Source organism: Cryptomeria japonica, chromosome 4, assembly GCF_030272615.1.
Source record: "Cryptomeria japonica chromosome 4, Sugi_1.0, whole genome shotgun sequence".
Classification (NCBI taxonomy): Eukaryota; Viridiplantae; Streptophyta; class Pinopsida; order Cupressales; family Cupressaceae; genus Cryptomeria; species Cryptomeria japonica.
The window spans coordinates 585439635-585452169 of record NC_081408.1 but is presented as its reverse complement, the minus strand read 5'-3'; the positions used below and the strand labels follow the sequence as shown (position 1 = coordinate 585452169).

The following is a 12535-nucleotide window of genomic DNA, read 5'->3' as shown; positions in this document are numbered from 1 at the left end:
ATCTATAGCAAAGCTAAAAAATTAATTGTTTATAATAGAGCATATATGAATATACAGACCATATGAACATATAAAAAAATAGTTTGGTTCTTCGTCAACCCCTTTTCAACTTCCTACATCCACAATTAGATATTTAAGATTGATGGTTAGAGGCAATTAGCAAAGTTGTGAGAAATATTACACTTCAACCTTGTCTAACCATTGAGGCCTAGTTTCTACACGGTTTGAGAGGACAATACAATAGTGAAATAAGTTTTTATAGCTTTATTTTATCCTTTCTCCATGCCCAATATTGAAGAAAAAAATTATTCCAAACCCAACAAGGAGAAAATGAAAATAGCCAAAATGGAAGAGCACTAAAAGGAGATGTGGGTTTCAAAAATTCATTTTATCAACATATTACATTTGTATGTATTGGCATGTCTACAACTATCACAGCTATATTCTTTCTTTGTCCAGTATAAGAATACTTATCTTTTTCTACAATACTTGTAATTGTCATTCTATATTTTGACAATCTATCTCTTCTAGTAATTTGCATCTTTTTCTTGACAATCAACAACAAATTCAATCCAATCAAATTAGAGAAAATTATTTTTAATAAACTTTAGCCCTAAATAATGTGCACTTTTCTCAATTAAACATAAGTGTTGAAACAGATTAAGCAAAACTTTGAACTATGATTTTCTAAATGAATATGGATTAATTATTGTTTAAATTTTTTTGTCTTCGTCTTAGTTCTAAATAGGAACTAATAATTAATATTAATAGTATTTATTATGCATGTTCTCCCAAGTTTTCATGATCGATCTTTAATAATTTATATGTTCCTTATGTTCTTCCAATAATAATAAGTAAAAGAATATTTTAAGTGTTCTATGCCATACATGTGAGATTTCAACTTTGTATCGACATTGATGAAAATACAAAGTTTTTAATTTAGTTGTTTAAAGTATTATTGGTGTTATTCAATCAGTCATGTTATTGGTTAATTTTTTAGATGGTTATTAATATTAATATTATAATTTAAAAGTTAAATTAAATTTAAGTTTTTTTATAAGTTAACTAATAATGAAAATGCTAAAAGAATAATAATAATTTTAGATAAGGAAATCAAATATTTTATTAGAATATATATTAAAATGACAATTATTAAATTTTTACTATTTTATATTTTATATTAATTTGATTAAAATAAAAAAAATTAAAGAAATTTTATTTAAATTTAAAAAATAGAAAAAATTATATTACATTTCGTCCAACCAATTTTAAGTAATCTTCTTTTCATCAAATTTCTATATAAAAAAGTGGTATAAAAGGGTATCTTCATTTAACTTAGTTGATTGATTTGTCTTCCTTTGAGGCTATCTAGAAGCCCTTAAATTTAAAACTATATTTTCCATCACCTTGTGAAACATGTGTACATGTAGGCTGTCACATGTCTTTTACTCCTTTATAGCTCTCCCATGTTCTAATGGGTTCTCAAAGGAAAGGGTTAGGGTTTCATAGAGGATTTGTAGGAGAGAAATCGAAGGTTTGTCCGATCTTGAAAGAGGCTCTAGTAGATTCTTCTCAATTGATTGATTTGTCAGATGAGGTGGAAGAGGATATCAACCTTTGGCAGAGGCTAGCGGTGATTTGTAGATTTGAGGGCAAGCGGTTAGAGAGAAGCAGAATCAAACAATGGGTTGTTTCCAATTGGCATCACCAAGTGGTCATAAAGTTTATCTCGAAGGGGTTTTTTGTGGTTATTTTTGTAGAAGAGGCGGTCAGAGACAATATTTTATCCCAGAAGAATTGGTTTTTCGGGGATCTTCCTTTGTAGTTGCAGTCGTGGCATCCTAACTTTGATCCGACTCCATTGGCAATCTATGAGAAGCCGATTTGAATAAGACTATATAATCTTCCAGTAGAATATTGGGGGGAATCATGTCTGGAGAAGATTGGAACATATTTGGGTACCTTACTGGAGATAAATGAGAACATTGTGGAGGAGAACTCCTACTTGTACGCCAGGATGAAACTCGTGGCGGTAAAACAAATACCTTCACAAATCTGGTAGAAATCGGCAGATAGGAATTGGGCTCAGGGCATAGAAGTCGAGTCTATTATGGTGTGATGTGATAGATTTGGATTCAAAAACCATTCTACTACAGAATGTATAATCTTAGTTAGAAGGAAAAATAGAAGATTTGAAAAAACTTGGAGGCGGGTAGAGAAGCCCAGTAGTTCTAAAACGGTGTATTCCATGAACACATTGTAGACTCAAACAGATGAGATTCTAATCATTCCAGAGAAGGATAGGATTGTATCTTTGGAGAGTGACTATAAGGCAGAGTGCTCGGTTCCCATCTCAAAATCTTCCCCTCATAAGAGTCCATTGTAAGTTGGGGATGGAGTCGCTGGTAAAGAATTGATTATTCATAAAGGCTTATCAGATACTGAGTTTGAGTACGATCTAAGCTCAAATGAGGACTATGTTCTAGAGGATGTACTAGATAACATAAACCCTAGGAGCATCAGCAAATTGGCTAATGTATTGTTGGGTAAATCCAAAGGTGCGAAAGGTAGAAGGAGCCACAAGCAACTTAGGGAACATTGGGCGAAGGAGAAAGGGATAATCAGTGTACTTGATTTTACGAAGAATCCAAGGGAGGTAAAACCTCCCTTGGATGTCAATGAAGATTACCACTTGGAATGTCAGGGGTCTGTCGGCCCCTGACAAGAAACGCTTGGTTAAGCGATTGTTAGAAAATATTTCTAGTGACGTAGTATTGATTCAAGAAACCAAGCTCAATTTGGATGAGGCTCTTAGCTTTCTACACTCATGTTCGAGATGAAAAGGGTTTTTTCAGGAAACTAGGGGGTCGGCAGGAGGTTTGGAGATTCTTTGGAATCCAAAATCTGTTAGTGTTTCTCAAAGGAAGAAATCTAAATTCTGGATGCTTTTCTTTGTAAGGATTTTGTCAGAAAATTTTACTTTCCCTCTTAATAATATATATGTTCCTATCAACCCCGAAGATAAAGCTAAAGTATGGAAAGATATTACAGATAAATCTTCTATTATTGGCAAAGTTTGGTTGATCATAGAAGGAGACTTCAATACTATTCTATATTTAAGAGAAAAAAGTGGTGGCTTGATGAGATCCAATAGGACTATGGATGTGTTCAGATATTTTGTCTCTTCAAATCAAGTGGTAGATGTAGCTCCTAAGAATGGCCTCTTCACAAGGACTAATAGGAGACCAGAGTTTACTCGAATCTCAAAGCGATTAGACAGGTTTCTAGTTGACTTCATATGGTTGGAGGATTCTTTTGGAATTGATTCGAGTATCTTACCTATTTCTCTCTCTAATCATTACCTTCTCCAATTGACTTCATCCATGGGGAAGATCAATCCCAAAGGTAGCTTCAGGTTTCAAAGCATGTGGTGGAGGGATAAGGACTTCTTGGGCAATCTTAGAAGATGGTTTTCAGATAGCAATATCTTCTCAGGCACCCTTAGTTATTGTTTCATGAAGAGGTTGCAATTCATGAAGGAAAAAATTAAAATTTGGAATTAGGAGTCATTTAAAAATATATTTGTAGAAAAGATAAGATTGGAAGAGGAGCTTAAACTTCTCAATGAGAAGACTATTGAGGCAGGAATGTCCAACTTGGAGTTTGAATTAGAGAAAAAGTTGAAGGGGCAATTGGCAAGAGTGTTATGCAAGGAAGAAATTTATTGGAGGGATAAGTCGAGGGAGCTTTGGCTTGCGGCAGAAGATTCTAACTCCAAGTTTTCCATGCCTATGAGAAGAGCTCTCAATCAGATTGACTCAATATGGAACTCAAGAGGTGTTCGATGTTCTTCAGTGGAGGAGATTGAAAATGCAGTGATCTCACATTTTCAAGATGTGTTGGGTTCTTTTTTGGATCTTGGTCAAGATCAGTATGCAAAGTTGTTGGAGGAACCCGAAGTCTCTTAGGAAGATAATGAGCTCCTCACCAAGCCATATTCATTACAAGAGATAAAAGAACTCACTTTCTCCTTGCATCTAAATAAGGCCCTTGGGCCGGATGGGTTCATCGTAGAGTTGTTTCAACAATGCTGGGAGTTTATGGGGGAAGACATTTGGAAACTAGTAGAGGATTTTAGGAAGAAGGGCAAATTTGTGAAGGAAATCAATAATACAGTAATAGCACTAATCCCTAAGAGACAAGTCTATGAAACAATGGAAGACTTTCATCCAATATCATTATGCAACTCTATATATAAGATAATATCAAAACCTATGGCAATAAGATTGAAGAGTGTCCTTCACAAGTTTATCTCAGAGGAGTAGCATGGTTTTACACTAGGAAGAGAAATCACTGACAGTATTATATTGGCAGTAGAAGCAATCCATTCGATGCACAAAGACAAAAGGAAAGGTATGATTGTAAAATTAGATGTATGAAAAGCTTATGACCGGGTGGTTTGGGATTACTTGTTGTGTATCCTCAGTAAGTTTGGTTTTCACGATAGTTGGATTGCATGTATTAAGAAGTGTGTATCTTCTTTTTGTTTCTCTATTTTGGTCAATGGATCAGTATGTGGCTACTTCAAAGCCACCAACAATTTGAGATAGGGGGATCATTTGTCTCCCTCCCTGTTTGTCCTCATGGTAGAAGTGCTAGGAAGAAACATCAAGAGGTAATGTAACTTGGGGTCTTGGAAAGGTATCAGTGTGCACAGAGATTTGCCTCTTGTCTCTCACTCCCAATTTGTTGATGACACTATTTTATTTGGAGAGGCTTTGGAAGATGAATTAAGGGCTATCAAATGTACTTTGGAAGAGTATGAGGAAGGCTCTGGTCAAAGCATGAATAGGACCAAATCACAAGTTTTCTTTGTCAATGTCAATAAAAGACAACAAGAAAAAGTTGCAAACATTCTAGGATATCAGATTGGAGAATTTCCTTTGAAATACCTAGGCATTCCTCTTTTCATTGGCAAAAACTATAAAAAATATGTGGGAAGACATTATCAACAATTGCCAAGCCAAATCAGCATTGTTAAAAAATAAATGGCTATCGTAAGCAGGCAAAATTCACATGATCAAATATGTATTATAAGCAGTTCCTATAATCTATATGTATTGTTTCAGATTATCTATTAGGGCAGCAAGAGCATTGGACGGACTCCTTAAGAAATTTCTTTGGGAAGGTTCTAAGAAGTTTAAGTGAATCCCTCTCATCAATTGGGATACAACATGTCTTGTTAAGGAGGACGAAGGACCTAGATTAAGGAAAATGGATCTTAAAAACTTGGCATTAGGTGTGGATTTGTCTTGAAAGATGTACAAATTCCCTTAGAAGCCCTAGTGTAGAATTATTTCTCACAAATATCTAGATTCTAGAGCTCCAGAGAGGATATTCATAATTGCTAATGTCGAGTTGGGATCTCCTATTTGGAATTTTATTTGGGAGACCAGGAGGCTTATCACGGAGCATTTTCATGGAGAATCGGTAATGGAAGGAAAGCAAGTTTTTGGTGAGACTCCTGGAATGGATATGTGGCCATCTTAGAACTCATTGTAGATAAGGAGTGGATTTAGTCAGTTGAATAGTTTATAGGAAGGTCAATAGAAAATTATATGGATCCTACAGTCAAGCATAATCAAGAAGTCCTTTGCAAGAAGGTCGGGTTATGGAATAAGGATAACCAAGCTTTGTTGGAAGAAATTCTTAGTAGCAAAAAATTAATCTTTTCTGATGATGATGACTCATTGATATGGAGTGCAGCCAAGTCGGGTGAATACAAGGCAAATTTGGGATATGCTTCTCAGGGAAAAAGATTGGTTTATGTGAATTGGCCATCATTACTCTGCTGGAACAAAAGAATTCTTCTAAAAGCAGGTGCATTTCTTTGGATCACTGTCCATGGGAGAATTTTAACTGGGGACAGATTGAGGACCATTGGTATCTCGGGTCCAAGCATATGCATTTTATGTAAAAACGAAGAGGAATCGGCAGAACATCTGCTCTATTGGTGTCCGACTGCTTCAGCATATTGGGTGTAGCTGATGGACATACTTCAATGGCAATCAGTCAAGAATCAAAATCTGAAAGACTTCCTTCTCTAATGGCCAATTCATAATAGAAATTCGAAATGGGGTGACCTTTGGATTATAGGGCAATCTATGGTAGTGTGGCACTTATGGAAAGAAAGAAATAGAAGGATTTTTAATGAAGAGGAGCTTAGTTTGGGGGACATCATTTACAAACTGAAAATGGGTATTGTGGAGGTGGTTTTGGTTAAGTTCAAAGAAAAGAAGGTTAAGATGTTTTTAGCCTGGGACAGAGACATGGAGAAGATATGGGAGTTGAAGGACAAATTAGGTTGTACTATTGTTGATAGAAGGAACAGACGGAAAGAGGTTATTTGGGATCCGCCCCCGGATGGTTGGTCTAAGCTGAAATTTGACAGAGCTAGTAGAGGGAACCCAAGGAAAGCTAGGTTAGGTATGGGGCAATTATAAGAAATGAAGCAGGTGTTATGAAATATGCCATCTCAGGACCCTTCGGGATGGCCTCTAACAATGAGGCAGAATTGAAAGCTCTAGAATCAAGTTTGAAACTGTGTGTGGACAAGGGGATTTCAAAAGTGATCATTGAAGGGGATTCGCAGGTGATTATAAATGGGATAAGTTGGTTGAGGTTTATCAATTGGAGACTAGCCTCCTGGATGTCATGAATTGCAGAATTGTTGAATAATTTGACAACATTCAAAATTTAGCATATACTTTGAGAAGGGAATAAGTCAGCAGACTGGTTGGTGAATGCAGGCATTGATAGTGGAGAAGTGAAAACAATTATTGAGGGAGATTATATCCATAACACATTCAAGGAAATTCTTGAGATAGACAAGTCAAGAAACAACCGTACAACAATAAGGTAGTGGATCCATGTAACAGAGGACATATGGAAGTGTGGTCGATATTGCTTGCTCAGGTTTAGCACTTCCCAAAGAAACCTCACGGATGGGTCAAGATCAGATTTGAATTTCATCGAGATTTCTACAGAAAAGGACAAGAGGAAAGCTATTTTAGATGGACTTGCTCAGAACGTATGAGAGTGGATGAATAAGGTTGCCGATGATTTGAAAAATCATGTCAGGGGTTTGTTCATGTGCAAAGGAGAACTGAGCGATCGGGATGGTAGAAGAATTCCCCAGAATAATCTAGAATACACTCATGCCTTTTATCCAAGCTGATCCCCCCTATTGTTCATAGCAGAAAATCATAAAAGGTGCAAAAGATACGAGGTAGGCTTTCGAGTTTTTTCTTTAGTCAGCAGAATGGTTTACTATTTTGGAGTGGCCTGCAAGTGTCGAGATGAGACTACTCGGGTTCAACATAGAAGACTCTTTAATTTTGATGAAAGAAATTTTATTGCCATTCAGAGTATGGTCGAAACAACTTTGGGAATAGGGGTTCATCTCTGTGATGGTCAAGTGTATGAGACTGTTGTATTCTCATTGGTCGATATCTTAGACTCAAAGGAGGTTTGTATTCAGAGGATAGTCGGCTTCATATGTGCAGGTGATGGACAAGATGTGGCAAATGCTATTCTGGATCTAGAGGATGACCAATGGGCTAGTTTCTTGAAGTTATACTTTAATCCAGATAATTTTTTATCCTCTAACTCTGAAGAGGACACAGAGTCTGAGGAGGCTGAGTCAGAGGATGAGGAGTCTAAGCGGGCAAAGGTAGAAAACAGAGGAAAAGGAATGTCATAGAGGAAGTCTAGGAGATTTATAGTGTGGGAGTTCTTAACGGCAACTTGGATCCTTTCCAAATATTGTTGGAGTCTGAAGACAATTGGCTTTCAAAATTTTCAGTGGAGACGGTGTTGGGTTTTGGAAATAACCTGGCTATTATTCTAAAATATATATAGGGTGGAATGTTCTTTTGTAAATGGGTGCTAATCATATGGGTTTGTGTTTTTGCAATGGGCTTTTGTGTTTGCATTGGTAGTTTTTAAGGGTGATGATAGGAGTACCAGTGAGTGTATTGGATGTGAATAGGTAATGTCAGTGTGGTTTAGATAGTGGGTAGGGAGGATTGAGGGGCTGGATTTTTCTTTGTAATTCACAGTCGGGAAGTATTTGATGATCATTTAGTAAGGCTTTTTATCAATATAGGGAGTTATCCCCATAAAGATAATGCTTGCCAAAACAAAACAAAAAAGCTCTCCCATGTTCTCTAGCTGCCTACTCCTATAATTAATAAGACAAAATCTCATATGAATTGATGTTATCAAATTGAAGTCTATACCTTTGAAATTTGTAATCATGGTCAATAATATGTATAAAGTCGATAAACCAAAATAAATAAAATACTGCCACTAAATGATAGTGTTAAATAGAAAATTTATTTGGTAGAGAAAAGCCAATCAATCCCCAAGAAAAAAATGTATTAAGAGGAACATTCTTGTGACTAAAGCTATTCAAAGCACATGTTCTTGACAATAATATGTATAAAGTTGATAAACCAAAATAAATAAAATACTACCACTAAATGATAGTGTTAAATAAAAAAATTATTTGGTGGAGAAAAGTCAGTCAAACCCGAAGAAAAAAGCTGTCCAAAATACATGTTCTTGACAATAATATACCAAAATAAATAAAATACTACCACTAAATGATAGTGTGAAATAGAAAATTATTTATTTGGTACCAAAAAAATCATTCAAACTGAAGGAAAAAATGTATTAAAGAAAGGAACGTGCCTTTCACGTGTTCTTGACAATCTGATATTCAGCTGAAGAAAAAACAAGGCAAAAGAGATGCCAACAAAATTGGAGACGCAGAATGAATTTTCCACATCTTTGCTCGGTTATAAATTAGAGAACACAGAAAAACTTTCCTACATATTTGCTCAATATGGCTTCTATGGGCTTTCCTGAACCTTTGGACTCAATAAATATAATAAGAGAGTGTGCTTATGCTCCAGCAACAGCTACACTGTGTTCACTCATAATTTTCTTGTGGGTTTTGCACAGATTTAATGTGAAAAGGAAGAATACATTGGGATCGAGATTGCCCCGAGGACCGTTTGCATGGCCCATTATTGGAAATCTGAACCAGCTGAAAAGGCTTCCTCATCGTGATCTTCATGAACTTAGTAAGAAATATGGGCCCATTATGATGTTGAAATTGGGCTCTGTTCGCACTGTTTTGGTTTCTTCTTCTGCCATGGCAAAAGAGTTCTTGAAAACCCACGATAAGGTTTTTGCCAGCCGACCTGTTTCTGCTGTAGGAAAATACATTGGCTATAATAGCAAGGATCTGATTTTTGTACCTCACGGGGCTTATTGGAGACACATGAGAAAGCTGTGCGTGGTGGAATTGCTGAATACCAAAAGGATCGATTCCTTCAGATGTGTACGAGAGCAAGAAATGCTTCTCACTGTTCGTTCAATGTGGGAGATGTCTGGGAAGGGTGGGAAGCTTGTTAATCTCACCATGTTCTTTTCATCGTTTTCGCAGGCAGTCATGTGGCGAATCCTTTCGGGAACCAAAATTTCATTTCACGGTGACGCTCATGGCGAAGAGATAAAGAAGATGGTATCAGAGGTGACAGCTGTAGTAGGGAGTATCAATATCGGGGACTTCATTCCTTACTTAGGCTGGCTGGACTTGCAAGGAGTAGAGCGGCGCATGAAAAAAGTACACAACTCCATGGACCAAGTGATTAGTAAAATAATAGAGGAGCACCAGCAGCGCAGGAGGGAGTTCCACAAGGAGCATGAGCAGCAGCCTGACATCATTGACGTGCTCTTGGAAATGGAGAGTCTCGATGGAATGCCAATCACAAAGGAAAACATTAAAGCCATTGTTTTTGTACGTATTCACTTCTTATTTATAATAAACTTCCCATTATTGATTTCTTTTTGGTTTTAACTGGCATTTAAAGAAAAAAATTGTATAAATTTTCCAGGATATGTTCGTGGCTGGAACTGAAACGACGTCTACTACGTTAGAATGGGCAATGAGTGAGATTCTTAGAAACCCTAGCGTGGCCAAGAAAATGCAAGAGGAAATAGAATCAGTGGTCGGCAGAGAGAGGGCTGTAAGTGAGCGTGACATAGGAAGCATGGAGTACGTGCAGTGTGTGGTGAAGGAGACACTGAGGTTATATCCGGCGTTACCCTTGCTTCTTCCGCACGAATCCACACAAGATTGTGCAGTTGGGGGATACTTCATTCCTGAGAGAAGCAGGCTCATCGTCAATGCTTGGGCTATTGGAAGAGACCCATCCTTGTGGGAAGATCCTCTGGAATTCAAGCCAGAGAGATTTATGGGTAAAAAAGTTGATGTTGTGAGAGACAAGGATTATTTTGATATGTTGCCATTTGGAGCAGGAAGGAGAGGATGTCCAGGCGCAGCCATGGCTGATGTAACCATGAACCTTGTTTTGGCTCAGCTCGTTCATTACTTTGAATGGAGCGTGGAAGGAGATCTGGATATGACGGAAGTCTTTGGAGTCACCACGCCCAGGAGTGTTCACCTTCTCGCTCGTCCTGCCTTAAGGCTACCTACCTGCCCTTGAATTTAAGTAGAGTGCTTCAATATTAGTGATAGTAGCTATATAAGCTGTTCATGCCCTCCAGTGAGAAGATTCCATCTTCATACTCTTGTGGCCTAAATAAGTGTATGATTTCCTCATACTCTTGTGGCCTAAATATGTGTATGATTTCTTTTTAGTATACATAATTATGAATCTTTGCTATTTAGTTGTTTAAAATATTATGGAGCTATTCTTGTTGTTGTTAAAGTTATTTTCAAATCTTGTATTTATTTCAGGAATTAAGATCATATATTTTGTTTATTAATAGAAATATTATCTTTGTAATTATTGATAGATTTTTTTTATTTTTTATAATTTAAAATTGGCATACAATTTTTTCAATTTTTTAAGTCAATGGGTCTCTGGTCAAAAATAGATGAGGCCAAGGAGGCTCTTAGTTGAAGAAGTTCAGCTTAAAAGCTTGTGCTCCTGTATTGAGTAGCAAAAACGAATTTGTTAACAAACCTCCATAAAAAATGACATTCAATTTGAAAATAATAAAAAATATATATTTAAATATTAAAATTCTGATGAAGAATAAATTGCATTTCTATAATATAGAGAGCTTCCTTTAAAAATCCTTCTTTTTTTATTTAATTGAATTTAAATTAAATTCATTACCTTATATCATTTTTATTATTTATAGTCGAATTTTTTTTATCAATAAAAATACTATATTTGTAATTACTGTTAGACTTTTTTTTAATTTTCATAATTTATAAACGTCATTCTTTTAAAACCAAGAAATATCATTCTTATTTCATGTATAACTAAATAATGGACACTAAAAAATCCTGGACTTGGGCTATTAGAAGAAACCCATCCTTGTGGGAAGATCATCTAGAATTCAATTCAGGGATATTTTATGGGCAAAAATGTTGATATTGTGAGAGACAAAGAGTTGCTTGATAAAGAGAGGGTGTCTAGGTGTAGCCATGGATGATGTAACATTAACCTTATTTTGGCTTAACTCATTCATTTCTTTAAGTGGAGCATGGAAGGGGATTTGTATATGATGGAACTCTTTAAAGCCACCACATCTAGGTGGGTGAAGCTTCTCCATCCTGAATTAAGGCTATCTGCCAACCCTTAAATTTAAGTAGAGTTCTTCAATAGTTCATAATACTTATACTACTTATATAAGGTCTTTATACCCTTATATAATCTCTTTGTACCCTTTATTCATGCTCTTGTGACCTAATATACATGATTTTAGTTTTATATAGATAATTATGAAGATTTTGTATTTATTTGTTTAATATATTATTATATAAAAGGAGTTGAGTCTAAACTTAATAATAAAATATAGAGTTACAAGACAACCAAGTAGCAAAAGAGGTTGTAACATAAGGTCTAAAATATATAGAGATAGGAGATTGCATTTCTCAATTCAAACAATGGTAGCTAGCAACAAAATACATTGCTTACAACACCATGTAAGAAGAATTATAAATTGTACATAAACCTGTGGATTATATTTTATGATTGACCTCGCTTCAACATCCTCCAACCAAGTATTAGCCCTAGCTTCAACTTCAGTCGCTGCCTCAAACCGATTAATTTTCCTTATTGTATGTTGTGAGATAAAATGTACCAACAATTTGTAATACTCTTGGAGCCCAAAATTGTTTTTAGACCATTGATTTCCATTGAGGTTGACAATTAAAAAGCAATTTCAAACCCCATGAGCTTTACAACTTGTCAGTACAATCCTAAAGTAACTAATAATTATGATATATTATTGGCAAATTAATTTAGAATTCTACAATAAATTATAAAATTTTAGTGAATCTAACCTAATCGTGTATCAAATATTGTGGCAAATGTTTGAGTTTAAAAATTTAACAAAATAAATTCTCTAGCAATTTAAATAAGGCTAAAATAAAGTTTTGTAAAAATGTGGTGATTTAGGTCACATTAAAACTTGAACTATTTGCCAA

The 12535-nt window shown here is 35.6% G+C and overlaps 1 protein-coding gene across 1 annotated transcript; it reads left to right on the top strand.

Annotated features, from left to right (window-relative positions):
- The first annotated feature begins 8908 nt into the window (after positions 1-8908).
- LOC131076241 (cytochrome P450 750A1-like) lies at positions 8909-10659 on the top strand. Its single transcript, XM_059219273.1, has 2 exons — positions 8909-9868; positions 9966-10659. Exons 1-2 carry the CDS (start codon positions 8909-8911, stop codon positions 10575-10577), a joined length of 1572 nt encoding a protein of 523 aa, XP_059075256.1. The 3' UTR covers positions 10578-10659.
- The last annotated feature ends 1876 nt before the right edge of the window (positions 10660-12535 follow it).

What these genes read in the sequence shown, in the direction of transcription:
- LOC131076241 (XM_059219273.1), top strand. Translation starts at nt 8,909, where the DNA reads ATGGCTTCTATGGGCTTTCCTGAACCTTTGGACTCAATAAATATAATA. An exon ending in ACATTAAAGCCATTGTTTTT is followed by an intron (nt 9,869 to 9,965) that starts GTACGTATTCAC and finishes TAAATTTTCCAG; the next exon opens with GATATGTTCGTGGCTGGAAC.